This window comes from Anomaloglossus baeobatrachus, chromosome 2 (genome assembly GCF_048569485.1).
Source record: "Anomaloglossus baeobatrachus isolate aAnoBae1 chromosome 2, aAnoBae1.hap1, whole genome shotgun sequence".
Lineage (NCBI taxonomy): Eukaryota > Metazoa > Chordata > Amphibia > Anura > Aromobatidae > Anomaloglossus > Anomaloglossus baeobatrachus.
Genome location: NC_134354.1, coordinates 401,514,341 through 401,535,328, shown reverse-complemented (window position 1 = coordinate 401,535,328; position 20,988 = coordinate 401,514,341). Strand labels below are relative to the sequence as shown.

Here is a 20,988-nt window from a genome sequence, read left to right as displayed (position 1 = left end):
TCACTTAAGACGTAACCCCGCCGACACATAGTAAGATACATTGCAACGTGTAAAGCAGGCTTTAGAGGACTAAAAATAAAGTAAAAAAGAAAAAAAAATAAAAAAATTAGTAATTCCCATTCAAAATAAACTTGTAAAACAAAACCATACAGTATGTGGTTTCATTGCACTTGTAAAAGTTAAATCTATCAAATATCAAATGAATTAATCTGATTGGTAAACAATGTAAGAGAAACACCAGGACTGCATTTGTTTAGTCGCCACAACAGCGCATAAAATAGCAACAAAAACGTGGTATCTACCTAAAAATGAGCACAGCACAGCTATATTCATTGCTCATTATAGTACGCCCTAGCATTTTGATTGACAGCTTGCTCTGCACAGATGCATGGTAGAGCTGACTGTCAATCAAATGTCAGGGTGTGCTTCCAAGACCCTAATATTTTCATTTTTCCAGTGATATAGCTGTGTAAAATGTTGTCGCATGGCAAGGTGACATTTTTATTGATGTTGGTTATTCTTATTGGTGGCTCCCAGGTGGATATAAGTTTAATTTCTCTCAATAGCTATGCTTAAGGCCCTGTTACAGACAACAACATCGCTAACGAGATGTCGCTGGAGTCACGGAATTCGTGACGCACATCCGGCCTTGTTAGCGACGTCGTTGCGTGTGACACCTACGAGTGACCGCTAACAATCCAAAATACTCACCAAATCGTTGATTGTTGACACGTCGTCCATTTCCCAAATGTCGTTGCTAGTTTGGGACGCAGGTTGTTTGCCGTTCCTGAGGCAGCACACATCGCTACGTGTGACACCCCAGGAACGACGAACAACAGCGTTCCTGTGTCCTCCGGCAACGAGGTGGGTGTGACTTTCATGCGGCTGCTCTCCGCCCCTCCGCTTCTATTGGTGGCCTGCTGTGTGACGTCGCTGTGAGGCTGCACGAACCGCCCCCTTAGAAAACAGGTTGCTTGCCGGTCACAGTGACGTCGTTAGGAAGGTAAGTTCGTGTGACGCGTACCTGTGACATTGTTCGCGACGGGCAGCGATTTGCCCGTGATGCACAAACAACGGGGGCGGATGCAATCGCTAGCGATGTCGCTGCGTATAAAGCAGCCTTTAGTGTTAGGCAGCATTGTAATACTACTTAACCCTATACCGGCAGGTTCTCTTTAAGGCTCTTGGAAGAAGAAGAGGCAAAAATGAAACCGCAAAAATGGAACATGACCCGGTAGCGAACAGGTTAATCCTTACCTCGGCCCAGCAGAGAAAGGTACAAATGCAAGTGAAGACCTCTCCCGGGTGGAGTTCGGATCAAACCGATATGGATCATAGACCTGTAAAAAAATAAATAATGAAAAAAAAAGAAAAAGCCACACTTCTTGTAGGTTTTTTGAGTAGAAGAAAAAATATACATGGTAAAAAACAAACAACATTTTATACCTCTGGATTTGGCCAAACAGTGGGGTTATGGTGGGTTCCATAAATACTTATCAGGCTGATGTTTCCTGAAAAAATTAAGCATTATCACGTAGTTAGTGAGTTAAAAATATATCTATGTTACCGTATATGAATGCATAAAATTATTTAATAATCTATATATGCATGCAGTCCCCAGCTTATCAACGGCCTTTTCTTAACATTTCTATCAAGGCTGCGGTTATCCCGGTTGCTTTTGCACCTTTTTCTACCACACTTTTTCCTTCCACTCAACTTTTCATTAATATGCTTGGATACAGCGCTCTATGATCAGCCAGATTCTTTAAAAATGACCTTTTGTGGTTTACACTCCTTGTGGAGTGTTTCAATGACTGCCTTCTTGACATCTGCCAAGTCACCAGTTTTTCCCATGATTGTGTAGACTACTGAACCAGACTAAGGGACCATTTTAAACCCTTAGGAAGCCTTTGCAGGTGTTTTGTGGTAATTATTCTAATATTCTGAGATTATGACTTTTGGGTTTTCATTGGCTGTAAGACATAATCATCAATATTAACAGAAATAAACACTTGAAATAAATCACACTGTTTGTAATGACTTTATATAATAAATGTGTTTCCGTTTTGTATTGAATTACTGAAATAAATTCACTTTTTGATGATATTCTAATTTATTGAGAGACACTTGTATGTACGACTCCTAGTTTCGAATGTAAGATGTTAAAAAAATTGAACAAATAATGCCTAGTTGTTCACCTCTCTGGCTGCATCGATGCTTGCCATCCAATCCTATACTTTCCGTCGACGAGCATCACATTATTAGCCTCTTAACTACAGGACAGGACTTCTGGCTTCGTCCAGACCTTAGAGATCACTGCCTATGGTATATAGGCCATAGATGCGGTTCTCCCCATCACTTGTGTGACAATGACGTGATAACCTTTTTTCTCATTTGTGATATAATATGCAAGCTTTCTGTCTGCGATATCTATATGCTCATAGTGGACATCCGGACATGTGTGGCAGATCCCACTGTGCTTCCAAGCGCATTTAGCCCTGTAATTTTAGCAAATTAAAAAACCCTAAACTAAAGCTAAAAAAGTGGTGTGAAAATCAGTGTTTTTCCTTAAAGAGCACCTGTCATCAGTATAAACCCCTCAGTGTCTCTGGTGCAAGTATTTTCATGCTGTTTTAAATTCTGCACCAGCTCTGTCCTTAGTCGTGGGCGGAGCTTGCAGAAAATGATCTGATTGCAGGCTTTAGTAAAATGGCACCTTGGCGGCGCATGCGCAGAGTAAAGGTCCAGTCACACTAAGCAACTTACCAGCGATCCCAACAACGATAGGGATCGCTGGTAAGTTGCTAGGAGGTTGCTGGTGAGATGTCACACTGCGACGCTCCAGCGATCCCACCAGCAACCTGACCTGGCAGGGATCGCTGGAGCGTCGCTACACGAGTTGCTGGTGAGCTCACCAGCAACCAGTGACCAGCCCCCAGCGCCGCGTGGAAGATGCTGCGCTTGGTAACTAAGGTAAATATTGGGTAACCAACCCGATATTTACCTTGGTTACCAGCGCACGGAGCTACACGTGCAGAGAACAGGGAGCAGCGCACACTGAGCGCTGGCTCCCTGCTCTCCTAGTTACAGCACACATCGGGTTAATTACCCGATGTGTGCTGCAGCTAAATGTGCACAGAGCAGGGAGCAGCGCACAATGCTTAGCGCTGGCTCCTTGCTCTCCTAGTTACAGCACACATCGGGTTAATTACCCGATGTGTACTGCAGCTAAATGTGCACAGAGCAGGGAGCAGCGCACAATGCTTAGCGCTGGCTCCTTGCTCTCCTAGTTACAGCACACATCGGGTTAATTACCCAATGTGTACTGCAGCTAAATGTGCACAGAGCAGGGAGCAGCGCACAATGCTTAGCGCTGGCTCCCTGCTCTCCTAGCTACAGCACACATCGGGTTAATTAACCCGATGTGTCCTGCAGCTACATGTGCACAGAGCAGGAGCCGGCACTGACAGTGAGAGCGGCGGAGGCTGGTAACAAAGGTAAATATCGGGTAACCAAGGACAGGGCTTCTTGGTTACCCGATGTTTACTGTGGTTACCAGCCTCCGCAGAAGCCGGCTCCTGCTGCCTGCACATTTAGTTGTTGCTGTCTCGCTGTCACACACAGCGATCTGTGCTTCACAGCAGGACAGCAACAACTAAAAAATGGCCCAGGACATTCAGCAACAACCAACGACTTCACAGCAGGGGCCAGGTTGTTGCTGGATGTCACACACAGCAACATCGCTAGCAACGTCACAAAAGTTGTTCGTTAGCAGCGATGTTGCTAGCGATGTTGCTTAGTGTGACGGGGCCTTAACCTCCTGGCAAGCTTCAGGAAAATGGTGCTGTCAAGCTTTCACTTGGGGGCGCAGGAACAAGAGAAGATCAGACTTCTAAGTGCAGTACAACAAAAGCCTACAAGAGGTCATTAGCAGCGTGTCAAAGTCAAACAAGCCTAAAGTCAAGTGGAAGCAAGGGGGTCGGAAGCCAGGAGATCACGTCAGGAGCTGGAGAGGAGCAGATCTGTAGTCAGGGAACGTAGCCGAAGTTGGAGGCCAGGAGATCAGGTAAGTACAGAGGAGGGGTAGGAGGCCGAGACACAGAAGGCTGGGTAGCGGGACAGATCACAGACAACTTACAGGGACCAGGACGCACGCTGCAGAGTAGAGCTATTTCTGGAGGTGTTTAGGAGGTATACAGACAATAATGAAGCATGAGAGTCCTGGAACAAGGCAGGCCCGAACAGACCCCTCCCACCTGACTTGACCCTGTCAGAGAAAAGCTATAGTCATGACAGATGCATTGGTGTTACATGCCTAGACAGATCTCAGCTTGTCACTGAGCCGAAATCTCAATCTGCCCATGCGCCATTATTGCGCCATTTTTCTGAAGCCTGCCAGGAGATTACGGTGCACATACACAAACACAAGTGCCATTTTACTGAACCCTGCAACAGATTGATCTGCACACAGCTAAGGACGGCTCCAGAACAGAATTCTAAACAGCATGAAGATGCACCAGAGGCAGCTGAGGGCCTATGGCAGAGATGAAGACCCTACCCACAGTCCCGACCTATAGTCCTGCCCCGATGTTTGCACCAAACTTCTAATGGTGACTAAAGAATAACCAGGCTGCGGATTTCTACAGTGAAGATACCAAATACATCAGTAGAACAGCACCTTTAGGCCTATACATTTAGTGCATGATGTCTGATCCTGATGACAGGTTCTCTTTAACCTGCATGTGTGAGCCCACCCTTACACAAGTATAACAGTATGGCGATTTACAGATTTTTTTTTATAATTTGATAAACTTGTTCTGATGCAAGGTTAGACTTTACCTTTTGGAATAACTTTGCCATCAGGCATTGTAATGTCTTCAGTACAGCGCCTAGACACTGCTGTTACAGGTGGATGTAATCGGAGGCTCTCTTTAATGCACATGGTGGTAAATGGCAGTTGAGACAAGTCATCCCTAAAGCACAAAATAAATGGAACATTAAATCTAGAGACCAACTTCAAACATCACAGATAAAACTGTATAAGTATTCCCTACATTAACATGGGACCACAGAGGCGACACTATGAGTGTAGGGGAAGCCCCTTTATAGCAGGAGTATCTTCTCTCTTGCACACTCTCGCCTTAGCATACTGACGAAAAGACACACTGTAAAGCAAATAATAGGCAAAGAGCCCCGTAAATATATCCAACTTATTCATCATAATGGAGGAAATTTCCTGTGTGCTGGAAGATGGAGTTTCTCCCGGCATGTTTGGGCGTCATGTCTCACCTTTTCCTGAATGAATACTCTGCTCTGATTCGATTTTGTTACACCAGCCTCATTGACACCACCGATATAGTTTACAACCACTAGAGGGAGCTTTATAAACGCTAATTCATACAGCCAGTATTTATGAAAGCTGTATAAATCCGCATGCAGTGAGCGCCCCCCTAGTAGTGAATAGGTTCTTTTGCAGCAGCAAAAATAATAGAAGCCACAGAGCACCAGGTGCTAATGGCTCCTCAATGCAGAGGAAAGGCAATGTAGTATACCAACAGCAACGGGCCCAATAGGAGAGACAAAACTCGAGGCAGATAATATCTACCACTCATCAGCTATCATATAGGTCACCTTTATGTTATTAAGGCTACACACAATCACATTTTTATTTAAGTTTTCAATAAAAGTTAAAAGAGCAACAGGATAGCATTTCATATGGTGTTACGAAACAAGTGTTGACATTTCTGATTATTTTATAGAAAGTGGCTACCCTCTTCATAGGGTTAGTCACTTCCATATCGGGACATCATGGCTACTAATATCTACCTTGGTGGGCTTGTAAGTGGCAGATATTGTGCACCTGTTCTACCTATATGTCCATTCCCTCTGTTTATCTTGCTGGGCTATGTTGTGCTTTTTCAGGTACAGCTGGTCACAGAGCTGCCTTTTGACTGGTAATTTTGAACTAGTGGTAGCATCGTCAGGGAGCTTAGGAGTCAACTCCCAATTTGTTATCTAATGAGCTCCCTTTTGTGAACTCTGGGTGGGACTCACACAATGTAAGCCCTGATCTCTCACTACTAGTTGTCAGGGATAAACTAAGCTTACCCATGTTTACAGCCTTGATATAGTACTTTTTCTGTCATTGACCATGGCCTGTATGCTGACAGTCCTGTTACTTGACGCTTTTGCTCCTTTTCTCGTCCACCTGGTATTGACGCAACTTTCCCATCATGATCTTTCATCCGACTCCTTCGGCCATTCTCCGAAGTTTAGTGGAGCCACTTTAAGAAATGCCAAGCTACTACTCACAGATCCCTCATGACAGGCACACAATGGCTGTAAATTATGCAGGCATCGTCGATGTGATGTCACCTGCCACATTAACCTCCCGATTTGAAAGCAAGTGGAGCAAGATTAATGCTTTAAGTTTTAACTTATCACTTTGCTACCTGTCGTCACCTCTATCGTTCAGCATTACATATTGAATACAGGTGAGGTCTGCTCACATCATATTCTTATCCTCCATTTAATAAATACTCTGGGAAAAGATCCTAACACACAGTCCCGTGGAAAAGGTTTATGCATGTGTGGAGAAAATGCTGCAGAGTAAGAATGCTGTCAAATGTTAGTAGTTTATTATCAATCAACAAAATACAAAGTGAGTGTCTCTTCTCATAATGCCAGACCGAGACTCGATAATGTAGAGATCCGGGCTCTGTGACGGCCATAACATCACTTACAACTGTCATTTGTTTTTTATTTTACCTTGAAAAAAGGGCACCAAAATGCACTAGTGTAATAAAAACCTTAATTTTTTACCACTGAAGATTCTTTATTCCCACATGCGCAATCCAGGAAACATGATATTGCCCCTAAAGTGAATTGCTATATGTATGGGTATGTGCGCACGTTGCAGTCTGCTGTGACAAATATTCTGCAGAGTTTTGGCACTGCATGTGCGTTTCAAAAAGCTGCGTTTTGAATGCATTGTGAATGCAGAAGTCATGCAGAAATCATGTGTTCTGGATGCTTGCTCTGCCATAGACACAGTGGGAAAAGCATCCAGAACACACAAAAGAAGTGACATGTTGCTTTTTAGAACACAGCGATTTGGATCAAAATTTCAGCATGCAAATCACTGCGCTCTCAAACGAAACGTGCGGATGGATTATGCACAATCTTCATAGATTGTGCTGGGGACGCAGGAGGCATTCGTTTACACTGCAGTGCTATACGCAGTGTAAAGACATGAAAAACGCACACGTGCGCACACAGCCTTAGAATCATTCTCACCCTCTTTTATTTCTCTTGTAGTATTGCCCTATTGTGCACTTCTGTCCCAACCTGACCTCAGCAACATCACTTCCAGGACTCCTTGTGCTTCTTTATGATGAAGACAGTTTTTAAAGGGGTTTTGTGGTCTCCTGCTAAGTCTGCAGTCACTTGATGCTGCTACCGCCTGTTGCTGCTGACTCTTATCCTGGCTATATGGGGACACAGCCAGACTTTGTATTCCTTGTGTCCTGCAGTGAGTTTGTTCTCCAGCCAAATCCCTGCCAGCACTCACTATTTCAGGCAGCCTTTCCCTCCACACAAGGTGCCTGTCCTTTAGCATGCTCTGTCTGTCTTGTATTAGCTAGCGCATGCTAGAAAGCTCTTCGTATGCTTCAGTTTCTGTTTACTTTCAAGTGTTGTCTATTTTGCCCTGTCTATCTGCCTGCTTGCATGTTCAGTCAATCGCTCTGTTTTGCTCTGTCTGTCTGCTTGGAAGTTCTGTCCATTTGCTTTGTCTGTTCACCTCTTTTCAAGCTCTGTCCATTTACCCTGTTTTGGTCTGTCTGTCTACCTACTTGTAGGGCTCTATCTGTTGGTCTCTGTTTAGTCTCCATTTTGTCTCACCTGTTTTTGATATGGCTTGCCTCCAGTTTGTCCTAACCATGCCCTAGCTTGCTTTGGTTTGTCTATGAATTTTACATTGTCTGTGTCCTGCACCCTGACCTTCCAGTCAGCTGCTGCAGGCCTGGGGACTGCCCTGGAATAGCCTAACCTCACCACCAGAGGCGCTAGCAAAATCCAAGTAGCTGCTTAGTTTCTTCCCTTCAGGATAAGCCCGGCCCCATGGTGCAGAGGGTCCACACACCTGCCAGCCGTCACAACATCAAGAAATGGGTAGTGTTGAGGGCCATAGATGCAGAGGTTGGGCAATGAAACTTAACTTCCCTTTGACATTGGGAAATTAGAAAATGATCAGGTCATAACTGGCTGTAACCAATGGGATCCAGCTAAACCCTTCTACTGTTCAGGGAAGTATGGCCAGAAATGGTCTTAATGGGTGAAATGTGGCCAAAAAAACCATACCTTCAACATTGAAACAAGGCCAAATGACTAGACTATGCAGGAAAACAGAAGAACTGGAGGGAAAAAAATGGCTGCAGGTCCTCTGGACTGAGGATTCAAGATGTAAAATATCTGGAGAGCAGTACAATAATGAATGCTTGTAGGCAACAGTGGCAACAAAAAACTGCTATTCTATAGTTTTTTTTTATTTTTTTCCAGTGTCCATTGGGCAATATAAATAACAAATTTATAACTGATAACAGTGCGTCTGTAACAATCTGAACTATGTGGTATTTTTTGGCCCTTGGTCTTCTGACCCGATCTCAGCATTCTTTTATACACCTATAAGGTGACTGAGTTCGAGTTAGGAGACTCACGACCGGTCTGTGCTTGGACTGTGACACATGGATGTATGAATCCAACCTAAAGGGGGCATTACACGCAACGACATTGCTAACGAGATGTCGTTGGGGTCACGAAATTCGTGACGCACATCCAACCTCGTTAGCGACGTTGTTGCATGTGAAACGTACGAACGACCGCTAACGATCGAAAATACTCACCTAATCGTTGATTGTTGACATGTCGTTCAAATCCCAAATATCTCCACAACGGGTGTTGTGCTCGTGTGTTGTTTTGTAGAGGGTCACTCCTTTGGGGACATGCTTGGTTGGCTGAGAGGGCATGTTTTTTCATAGAGGTGCCAAAGGTTAAGGGAATCCGTGTGGGTCCCCTTTTTGTGTCAATTCGACAAAGCTGCCCTGTCTCGATATCAGTTTTGTATACATTCTCGGAGGTGCCTGCAGTGTTGCGGTGAAGGAGGAACAACACCGTACCTGCATCCTCCGGCAACGAGGTGGGCGTGTCTTTCCTTCGGCTGCTCTCCGCCCCTCCGCTTCTATTGGCCGCCTGCCGTGTGATGTCGCTGTGACGCCGCACGAACCGCCTTCTTAGAAAAGAGGCAGTTCGCCGGCCACAGCGACGTCGCTAGGCAGGTAAGTATGTGTGACAGGGACTAACGATATTGTGCGCCACGGGCAGCGATTTGCCCGTGACGCACAAACGAGGGGGGCAGGTGCTTTCACGAGCGACATCGCTAGTGATGTCGCTGCGTGTAAAGCAGCCTTTAAGGTGGCTTTACACGCTACGAGATCGCTAAAGCGATCTCGTTGTGGTCACGGAATTTGTGACGCACATCCGGCCGCTTTAGCGATGTCGTTGTGTGTGACACCTATGAGCGATTTTGAATTGTCGCAAAAATGTTCAAAATCGCTTATCGGTGACATGCCCCCCTCTTCCCAATTATCGTTGCTGCTGCAGTAACGATATTGTTTGTCGTTCCTGTGGCAGCTCACATCGCTATGTGTGACGGCGCTGGAACGACAAACATCTCCTTACCTCCGTCCACCGGAAAAGGAGGAAGGAAGGAGGTGGGCGGCATGTTCCGGTCACTCATCTCTGCCCCTCCTTTTCTATTGGGCGGCGGTTCAGTGACGCTGCTGTGACGTCGCTGTGACGCTGAAGAAAGGAGGCCCTTAGAAAGGAGGTGGTTCGTCGGTCACAGCGACGTCGCAGAGCAGGTATGTGTATGACGCTGCCGTAGCGATAATGTTCGCTACGGCAGCGACGGGGGCGAGTGCTATCGCGCTCGACATCGCTAGCCGATGTCGCAGCGTGTAAAGCGGCCTTTACTCTCACTTGTTACTCATATAATCCACTGCAATACACCTGTATTACATTGTACTATTACTGCTAGGTTTACTCTGATATACAGCCAATTACACCCTGCTGCTGACTATAAGGATATATACACATGATGTCATTTTCAGGTGAGTCCGCTGTGATACCTGCCTGAAGAAGAGCTAACTAAACACTCGAAAGAATGTACATGTTCATTTCTAAGTAAAACCAATTTGCTGTTCATATGTTCAGTCTTCTGAGTGTCTTTTATATGCTTTGGTCTCCAAAACCTCCAACTGGTAAAAAAAGACTTCTAGAATGGTAGAGTTGGAATGGACCTCTTGGGTCATCTAGTCCAAGCCCCTGCTCAAAGCAGGATTCACTAAATCGCCACGCCCCAGGCCCTTGGGATACCCTGTTCCGGGTGGTAGATAATGGGGATCACCGTCACAGGTGGCTGTGGCCGGAACCGTGACCTGGCGGGCGCTCGGTAACAGGGTTCTTTTGTATGTCACTCGTGACACCACTGGCGGGTTGCGGCAATAAGATGTCCTGCCGCTGCTGTGGTTTTAGGGACAGATGGTATAGCAGTAAGTGTGCTCGCGCCCTCCACCAGTAGGGGATTAAGTCCTATGTAGGTGTGCCGCGCCTTGTGGTGCGCCAGTAATAGACACGACACAGTTCTTGCAGATTAACCGTTATTTACTCACTGGATGTTGCAAGTGCAGTTTGGTACGGCTGGTCAACCGACTTTCCTTTGTCCCAGTGCGACTTGAGACCCAGTTGAGCCCTCCGTGCACATGCAGAGCTGATGGTACCCTTGCCTGAAGCTGTTGGTTACCTGCGGAGCTCCGCTCCTTTGTTTTTCCAGGCCCAGTATGACAGGCCTAGTGGTCCCTTGTGGGGTAGGCTATTTCTCGGTGCCCTCTCCCAGGTCCTATATATGAGGCTGTGTCCCTGAGCCTATGGGTGGTGTGGTACCCTGGAAGTTACCACACACGGCTGGATCAGCAGACCGCCTGGAGCTGTCGTCTACTCAGGGATCCAGTACCCCGTCGTGCTTAGTACTTGGGATCTTCGGTCTACCCTCAGGCTACTACCTCCTAGTCGCCCTTTGGGGTCTCCTCACAATCCTTTCTCACTCACTGACTCCTTTCAACTCTCACTCCTTCAACTGTCGTTTTTACTCTGCCTACTCTGCCTAGCAACCCCTGTCGCTTTCCACTAGCCACACCCCTTCCCCAGGTTAACAGCTAAGGGATTGGGACTCACATCTGCCCACTGTTAACCCTCTACATGCTGCGCCCAGTTCTCAGGCCAGTAAAAAAGACACCACAAAAAATGTTATAAAAGTCACTGATGGCCAAAAAGATTGAAAAAGGCCTTAAGGGAATCTGTCACCAGGTTTTTCCTACTTTAAACGAGAGCAGCATGTGTGTCACCCACCTGCAGCGGTCGCCCCAGGGATATCACTCCACCCTCAGGGACGCCACAGGGTCTTCACTTTGGTAATTCTGGCAACAGGCATGTCAGTTTTATATATGTAGGAGTTATGACGCCACTCACGGTTTGTGGTCAGGGATATGGGTGACCGCCATTGCAGATTTAACGAGCGTCTCGGGCTAATGGAGTCTGCAGTCGGGTGGTGTGGCCTCCCGTGAGTGAGGCTGGCCCCAGGGGCTTGGGTGTGTAGAACAACAGGTCTCAGAATAACTCAGGCTCAGTCCAGAAAGTCTTTCAACTTGTTTACTCACTTTTGTTGTTATCGTGAGGTAACCCGGGCAATGCTGAGACAAACCAGGTGGAACCAGGTATCCTTTAGGCTGGTCTAAGGGTAGCCATTAACTCGCCTTCCTAGCACTTCTTGTTTCGGATAACCCCTGACTTGAAGTACCGTGGGATTCATCCAGGGAAGTCGCTACTGCCTTTTCTCCCCTTTTTGGCCCGTTTGCCGGCAGCGTGGACCAAGAGAGAAGGCTCCAGGCTCGATCCCCCTTATGGGCCCCCTCGTTGCTGCTGAGGCTCGGACTCTAGATGGTTGGTGAGGTACTTGTAGTTCCCCTCACCGGCAGGTTTAGCAGATCAATAAATGGACGTCTAATATAGGGACCTGTTCCCCGTGCGTGCCTAGTCACCAGCAGTCCCCGTACTCGACCGCCTCTCTTTAGGTATCTTTCTGACTGACTAGCCGGTAACTGTTCTCCCCCGCTAATGGCTACTCCACGTGCAGGGTCTGACTAGAGTCAGCGCGCGTCCCACTCGCAACTGCCGCGCTCCCCTCTCAGACTGGCTCTCCTCCTACTTTCCTGACAGCCGCTGCAACCTAGCTTCCAGCCCCTCCCCTACACCCCTTGCTGAAATGTGGAGGAAAGCCTCATCTTGGGTCTGCCCAAGGGTCCCCTCTCAAGGTGTGGGAGACCTGGTTGCTATGTGTCTGTGTGTACACATCCCATTCCGGCCTTTGGAATTACCTGGAAGCACTGTCCCAGCATGGGTGCAGTACTCAGTGGCGCCTGACCAGGTCAGGGGCGCCACACATGTTGTAGACAAAAAAACTCTGAAACTAACTAAGTTTATCTTATCACTGTGTGTAGCCATTCTGACTTTATCTCAGAATTGTAGGAAAAAAGAGGATGTGCTGGGGAAAAAAGAAAAAAAAAGCGCTTCGGGTCTTATATGGTGTTATGGAGGATAGAAGAAATAATAGGTGTGCACACCTGATGGAAATGGTAATGCACATAAAATGAAAGGCTGCTGCAGATCCAAAGGCAAGAGGGATGAGTGTGATGAATAAAGTCTGGATCTTTTTTGCGCTGCCCCTTTGGTATAAGGAAGATGAGTCCACGATCACAAGCGTTATTATCAGCTGTGGTTTATTTCTATGTGTTTCAAAGCCTACACTGGCTTCTTCATCATGAAAAGGCCACAAAGTGTAGGCTTTGAAACGCGTAGAAATAAACCACAGCTGATAATAACTCTTGCGATCGTGGACTCATCTTCCTTATACCAGAAGGCCAGTGCAAAAGAGATCCAGATATCAGTCATCTATTTCAGAATTGTAGCAGAGCTGGGAACTGTCCCCACCCATACCAGGCTCTCAATAGAGATTGTGCATTGACTGTGATGTGTTAATCACATCATGGGGCATGCTAGAAAGCTCTGCTTGTGCAGAGGAGTCACACCAATGTTAATCATAGACCAACAAATCATTTAGTATGAGTAAACAATAGCTTGCACACAGATAAGAGAAACACAGATGTTTTTACTTTTTAACCCTCACAACATGCTGTCTTCAGCTTATATTGCAAAATCCTGATTCCCTTTAAGAAGCTACCAAAAATGCTAAAATATGCTTCAAGAAACACTGCCTTGGAAAAGTCTGAGGTTTAAACCACCTGAAAAAAAAAATTGTGTGTTCATACCCTTATTGCCCTCATACACATTAGACTATATATCGACGGGTTCGGCTGAAAGTCTAATGTGTATGGAGGCACTGGCTAACTGACCATTGAATGAGATGTTGATTGGGCATGTCCAATTTTGGACTGCTGATCTGACTGAAGCTGCTGGACATGTCATCAGGCGGTTTTCTCATAGAGAACACAGGAGTGCTTGGCTGAACAAACGCTTCTGTGTATGGGAAACTTGGCTGAGATGGCATCATTTGTCTAATGTATATGGCTGGCTTTAGGCTCCCATAGTTGGTAATCTCAGAGGCCATTGTTAGAGTTTCTGGTTGCCATAACATTAATCGGTATTCTTCGATCATATTAAGGTAAGTCCAATGAGGTATAAACGTAGCCTCCTTCCTTTGTCAACCACTTAGGCACCACAGTCATTATTGACTGCAGCATCCAGGGGATTAACAAGTTGGGAACAAAGCTAGCACTCTGCTGCCACCATTGTAACAATGTGTCAGCTGTGTATTACAGCCGACATCTGCTGCTGATTAAGAAGATCACCTCATCCTGCTTTATTGCCATGCAGTAATAGTACAGCAGGGATTATTTGCATAACCCTGCCGAAATCAAGAACATTTTTTTTTTTTTTTTTAAAAAAAATGGCTTCCAATAATTAAGATTAAAAACAAACTGCTGACAGAATTGTCTTTTCAATGTACAAACAATACACAGAAAGCTGCTCAGTTCCCTCAATCATACAGCTGATCAATTCTTCCTTTTCATAAAATAGACACAAAAATATTCTTAAAGGAATCAGTTTACAAGCTGAGGAAAGTCAGAAATAGTCTTTCCATGGTATACTTACTGAGAGCGAAGGATGCCACCATTGTATACTGATTTTGTGCAAAGTACTCACCATTCCAAGTGTGTTGTACTCCCCTTTAATAATTCTCTTATTTCCTCTCTGCATTTTTCTTGATGTTCAGGGTAAGCGGCCAAGTTATACAAGATCCAGGAGAGTCCACTTGCTGTGGTGTCGTGTCCTTAGTGGAGAGAACAATGGTTGAATGAAGTCAGAGGCAGAAGGAGGTATAAAATGGCCCCATAGAAGTCCATGAGCATCCTTTTACAGTACAATACAGTTCTGTACGTAAACACTATACAGTCATGTGCTTAAGGTCTTTCATGAACCAGAACTGAGAGTAAAGCATCACTTTATTTCCCACAGTATGTTTCATAGTAACATAAGTTGAAAAAAGACCTAGGTCCTTCTAGTTCAACCTTCCTGCACCAATTCTACATTTTGTCCCTAAGTCATGTATAACCAACAATGTTATGTATACCTAGTAAATCATCCAGCCCTTTTTTAAAAGCTGTTATAGTATCTGCCATTACTACCTCTTGTGGTAGGGCACTCCACAGTCTGACTGCTCTAACTGTAAAGAACCCTTTCCTATTTAGCTGCCGGAATCGCTTTTGTTCCACTCGCAGTGTATGTCCCCTGGTCCTTAGTATTGTCTTTGGAAGAAATAAGTCATGTGCCAGTCCTTTGTATTGACCACACATGTATTTATACACATAAATGAGACCTCCTCTGAGATGTCTTTTTTCTAAGCTAAACATATCTATCTTTTTCAACCTGTCATCATTTGGGAGGCCTTCCATTCCTTGTAGCAGTCTAGTTGCCCACCTTTGAATTGACTAACTTCTGAATGTCCTTTTTAAAATGTGGAGCCCAAAACTGGATCCCATATTCCAGATGTGGCCTTACAAGTGATGTATAGAGGGGTAACAATACGTTGGGATCACGGGATCTAATCTCTCTATTTATACACCCTAAAATCTTGTTTGCTTTAGCAGCTGCTGCTTGACATTGAGTGCTGCTACTCAGCTTATTTGTAGAGATGAGCGAACCGGTCCCGGTTCGGCTCGAGGTCGGTTCGCCGAACGGAGCTCCCGTTCGAGTTCGGCTCGTCGAACGTTCGACGAACCGAACTCGAACTGCATAGGAAACAATGGCAGGCAATCACAAACACAGAAAAACACCTAGAAAACACCCTCAAAGGTGTCCAAAAGGTGACAAACAACTCACAACACAACATAAACACATGGGAAAGTGACAAGGACATATACTCATGCGAAAACAAAACAGCTGGACAAGGAAAAAGAGGAGGACACACAGATATATGAGTATATGCAAGGAAACATCGATTCCATTATTGTGCAACTTGAGCCCTGCTCATTTTAGGCTTCCAATCTTGATAAATTGCCTGAGCTCGCCACGTACGCCTTGGGGATCTTGTCGTGTCCTGCAGCCAGCGTTCTCTCGGAACCTGTCTTCAGTGCTGCTGGGGGTCTGCTGGCAGATAAGCACATGTGTCTGTCCACTGACAATGTGGACATGGCTCTCAGAGGACTTTTCTTCCCCTGGGTCAGCCAGGGGAGGCGAAATGCACGTGTATTTTTGAGAGTGCTTCATGCAAAGCATCTTTTTCATTTTGAAAAGGGGGGTCAAGTGATGTCAGTCAAGTGCGGTGTGTGTGGCCCAATTAGTGGCAACGAGGGAGACTGTGGTTGGAGTCCCTTCGCTTTTGAAAAAAGAACCAAGATGAACAAGTCATGGCTCTCAGAGGACTTTTCTTCCCCTGGGTCATCCAGGGGACGGGAAAGGCACGCGTATTTTTGAGAGTGCTTCATGCCAAGCATCTTTTTCTTTTTCAAAAGGGGGGATCAACTGTTGCCAGTCAAGTGGGGTGTGTGTGGCCCAATTAGTGGCAACGAGGGAGACTGTGGTTGGAGTCCCCTCGCTGTGTTTCTAAAAGAACCAAGATGAACAAGTCATGGCTCTCAGAGGACTTTTCTTCCCCTGGGTCAGCCAGGGGATGGGAAAGGCACGCGTATTTTTGAGAGTGCTTCATGCCAAGCATCTTTTTCTTTTTCAAAAGGGAAGGTCAACTGATGCCAGTCAAGTGGGGTGTGTGTGGCCCAGTTAGTGGCAACGAGGGAGACTGTGGTTGGAGTCCCCTCGCTGTGTTTCTAAAAGAACCAAGATGAACAAGTCATGGCTCTCAGAGGACTTTTCTTCCCCTGGGTTAGCCAGGGGACGGGAAAGGCACGCGTATTTTTGAGAGTGCTTCATGCCAAGCATCTTTTTCTTTTTCAAAAGGGAAGGTCAACTGATGCCAGTCAAGTGGGGTGTGTGTGGCCCAGTTAGTGGCAACGAGGGAGACTGTGGTTGGAGTCCCCTCGCTGTGTTTCTAAAAGAACCAAGATGAACAAGTCATGGCTCTCAGAGGACTTTTCTTCCCCTGCGTCATCCAGGGGACGGGAAAGGCACGCGTATTTTTGAGAGTGCTTCATGCCAAGCATCTTTTTCTTTTTCTAAAGGGGGGGTCAACTGATGCCAGTCAAGTGGGGTGTGTGTGGCCCAATTAGTGGCAACGAGGGAGACTGTGGTTGGAGTCCCCTCGCTGTGTTTCTAAAAGAACCAAGATGAACAAGTCATGGCTCTCAGAGGACTTTTCTTCCCCTGGGTCAGCCAGGGGACGGGAAAGGCACGCGTATTTTTGAGAGTGCTTCATGCCAAGCATCTTTTTCTTTTTCAAAAGGGGGGGTCAACTGATGCCAGTCAAGTGGGGTGTGTGTGGCCCAATTAGTGGCAACGAGGGAGACTGTGGTTGGAGTCCCCTCGCTGTGTTTCTAAAAGAACCAAGATGAACAAGTCATGGCTCTCAGAGGACTTTTCTTCCCCGGGGTCAGCCAGGGGACGGGAAAGGCACGCGTATTTTTGAGAGTGCTTCATGCAAAGCATCTTTTTCTTTTTCAAAGGGGGGCTCAACCGATGCCAGTCAAGTGGGGTGTGTGTGGCCCAGTGAGTGGCAACGAGGGAGACTGTGGTTGGAGTCTCCTCGCTGTGTTTCTAAAAGAACCAAGATGAACAAGTCATGGCTCTCAGAGGACTTTTCTTCCCCTGGGTCAGCCAGGGGACGGGAAAGGCACGCGTATTTTTGAGAGTGCTTCATGCCAAGCATCTTTTTCTTTTTCAAAAGGGAAGGTCAACTGATGCCAGTCAAGTGGGGTGTGTGTGGCCCAATTAGTGGCAACGAGGGAGACTGTGGTTGGAGTCCCCTTACTGTGTTTTACATGCTTTTAGAAGGGCATGACATGGCTTAGAGGTTGACTTTCAGCATCTGGAAACTGTTGGCTACCAAAATGCTGCCTTTCCAACCTTTTTAACCGAGGATTTTCGAGACCTTATGCCCATCACAGTGCCCCAAGAGCCGATGCCCAGGCGCCACTCCTTCTCCAACAAAGGCGTGCACGCGCTACACCAGCATGTCGCACTAAACATCACTGATTCCTTGAGAAACTCTGTGTGACAGGGTGCATTTCACCACAGATAATTGGCCCAGTAAGCATGGACAGGGGCGTTACATGTCGCTGACTGGGCAATGGGTTACTGAGGGGAGAGATGGAGAAGGGTCTGCTGTACAAGTCTTGCCGTCCCCACGAGTTGTGTCAATCCTTCTTCTGTATGTAGAAGTTAATACACTGCTTCTGCCTCTTCAACCTCGTGTGGGTCCTCCACCTTGGCGCAAACCCTGTGTGGTCAGGCCACCCTTCCTTGTAACTGCGCACAAGGACTACCACACACCTCCTTACTATGCTGGCAGCAGAGCTCAATGCCATCAGGCGGTCAAAGGTTTACTTTGAAATGTATGGGAAATGTGAGTCACACCGCTGAGAAGTTGTGGACGGTTAGCTCTGGAGACCGAGTTTCATCAATGGTTGTCTCCACTCAACCAGCAGCCAGGGAAGGCCGGGTGCGACAATGATGCAAACATGGGTGCGGCCCTTCGCTGTGACAATGTGACACACGTGCCTTGTGTGGTTCACGTGTTGAACCTGGTTGTCCAGCAATTTTTAAAGCACTATCCTGGCCAACATGGCCTTCTGCAGAGAGCACGGTGTAACGCCTTCCTTGATCCACACACTCAGATGGGCTGTAAATGATAGGCTAGAGGGAAGCCACTCACCAAGCAGGACCCCTAGAACCCTGAAACCCTTTAACTCCTATACAGGGATTAGGAATTACACAGGGCCCAAGGTGATTAATACCTGTGGAAGGCTGCAGTTCCAGAGAATAGTAGTCAGGCAGGGTCAAAACATTAATTGAGGAACAGGAACAGAATGGGACGGCCAGGACTTAATCAGAAAACAAGCAGAGGTGAAATGCGGATCGGCCAACAAGGTACATAAACAGCAAGCAGGAAAAGTAGTCAGGTAACAAGCACACAAAATCATAAAACTGAACTGGGGGTAAAATTAACCAGAGGTTCATAGCTATGTCTGGCAGTGGTCTGCAGACAGGATGGGCATTAAAAAGGGTGTGGTGTCTTCCCATTGGTTGTAGCTGAATGATGGTATTTCATCTGTGAGATACCCACCAGCTACATTCAGCCAGAGATTCTGCATCTGTCAAGGTAATGCAGCCCAGTGGGTGAGCATAACCTGCGTCCACCTGCGCCGCTGGCATCGACTCCTCTCCCATCATCAGCACTATGCATGAAAGGAACACGTTGTCACCTGGCGACCGGAGTACAAATTGACGGAGCGTACTCCGTTGGTGACTTAACAGCCGTGTGCGGCAATGATGCAAACCTGGCTGCGGGCCATCGTCAGGGCAATGTGACACACGTGCCTTGTATGGCTCACGTGTTGAACCTAATTCTCCAGCAATTTTTAAAACACCATCCCGGCCTACATGGCCTTGTGCAGCGGGCACGCTCGCTATGTGCTCACTTCCATCGTGCGCACACAGCAGCTCGACAACTTTCATCACTCCGGAAGTCTTAGGGTCTGGCAGTTAAACGCCGGAAATGCGATGTTCCGACATGCAGGAATTGGAATCTGCACATGTTGCAGCGTGTGAGGCAGCACCGCAGAGCCCTGCTGAAATACGGTATGACATATAGCCTGGGATAACTTGATCCAGAGGTGGTGCAGATCACACTGCTGGAGTGGTGTCAGATCAAGGACCTATGCACCCTGCTACACAGTTTACAAATGTCGACGAAGATGTTTAGCACTGGCAATGTCATTCTCAGCGTGACAATTCTGGTCATCTACATGATGGAGCACACTGTAATTATTATTCGGAGTCAGGTGTTGGGACAAGAGGAAGGGGAGGAAGTACAGGAGGAGTCATATGCGGAAGGGATAACAAGATCTACGAGGTCCAGATGGTCAGCGGCACCTATGCGGCAGTCATGGTGAGGGAGAGGGATTAACAAGGGCGCATAGTATCAGCAAAAAGTGTTGAGGAAAGTGCAGGAGCCCATGAAGAAATGGAGGACGAACTGGCGATGGGCATGGAAGACTCAGCAGATGAGTGAGAGCTTGCTCACATTTCCGTTGTGCGAGGTTGTGGGGAGAGGGCAGAAGAAGGAGGCACGATTCTCACCTCTCTGCCACCAACACACCAAGGACTTGGTCCTCCTGGATGCACAAGACACATGAGTGCCTTCTTGCTGCACTACCTACATGACCCTCGGATTGTACGAATTCGAAGTAATCCTGAATACTGGGTTGCCACACTGTTAGATCCCCGGTACAAGACAAAATTTGGCGAAATAATTCCTGCCATAGAAATGGACGCACGTATACAGGAGTATCTGCAGAATGTGGTGCGCAATCTTAGATCTGCTTTTCCACTAAACACCAGTGCTGCACAGAGTGAATCTCAACGCTTTGTCATGGATAGGAGGAAATGGTCTTTTCCTTGTCCACATCGGAGGGACCGAGGGATGGCTGCTGTGCTGAGATGGCGTTGAGTACGGTGTCCCTGCAGAGTTGCACTTTTGGTCATATACCAAAATGAGTTGAAAAAGGACAGATGCTGGTGGAAAGGGGAACAGGTGTGTTGGAAAGGGGAAAAAAGTTTTGGTCCGTGGATTTGGTGGTTAAGCAAAAGTAACATTTGATGAAGAAACACCATCTGTTACAGTGGGACTGGCAGATTTGGATAAGGTGGTATATACTATGTTACCGCTATATAACGAAAATTAATAAGAAAAGAAAGAGAAAGGTATATATCCCCATCAGCAGTCAGTGTCCACCGTGTTCCCAGATGGAAAAGGAGAGGTTGGCAACTGGAGGGTTTGGTGGAGGATACAGAGCTGTGTGGCTATGAAACTAATAGTAGCCTGAACCGAGTTAGACGCCATTCGGATCTGGAGACTGTGAGCCCTGTTAGCGTCACAGGGTCCACATGCCCACCCAGCCCAGGAACTCCCTGTTAACAACACAGGAGCCATTGAGTACGCTGACCGTGTGCGTAGGGGCCACACCTGTGGACAGCAGGCGCATCAGCAGCAGCAGGCCTGTTAATGTCACTGGGCTGCACAAGCAGGACTGGTAGGACAGGAGCTGGTCTTAACCGTTCTGCGTTACCAACTGTGGTGGTGGCCTGCATCGACACCCTATCTCTGCCTACCTCTGGCCTAAAGCCGCAATGGGTTCAACACATGGAGGTGTGCTCTTTCGGAGCATAATAGAAGAATGCGCA

At 46.8% G+C, this 20,988-nt stretch overlaps 1 protein-coding gene across 1 annotated transcript in view; it reads right to left on the bottom strand.

The window, feature by feature from the left end:
- CYP4F22 (cytochrome P450 family 4 subfamily F member 22) overlaps positions 1–20,988 on the bottom strand; it is a 143,486-nt gene that overhangs the window by 17,056 nt on the left and 105,442 nt on the right. The window contains exons 9-12 of the mRNA XM_075336096.1: positions 14,338–14,464; positions 4,840–4,973; positions 1,447–1,511; positions 1,258–1,340 (exon numbers count right to left, since the gene is read on the bottom strand). Of these exons, the coding sequence (XP_075192211.1) occupies positions 1,258–1,340; positions 1,447–1,511; positions 4,840–4,973; positions 14,338–14,464 (409 nt within the window). The remainder of the gene's footprint in view (positions 1–1,257; positions 1,341–1,446; positions 1,512–4,839; positions 4,974–14,337; positions 14,465–20,988) is intronic.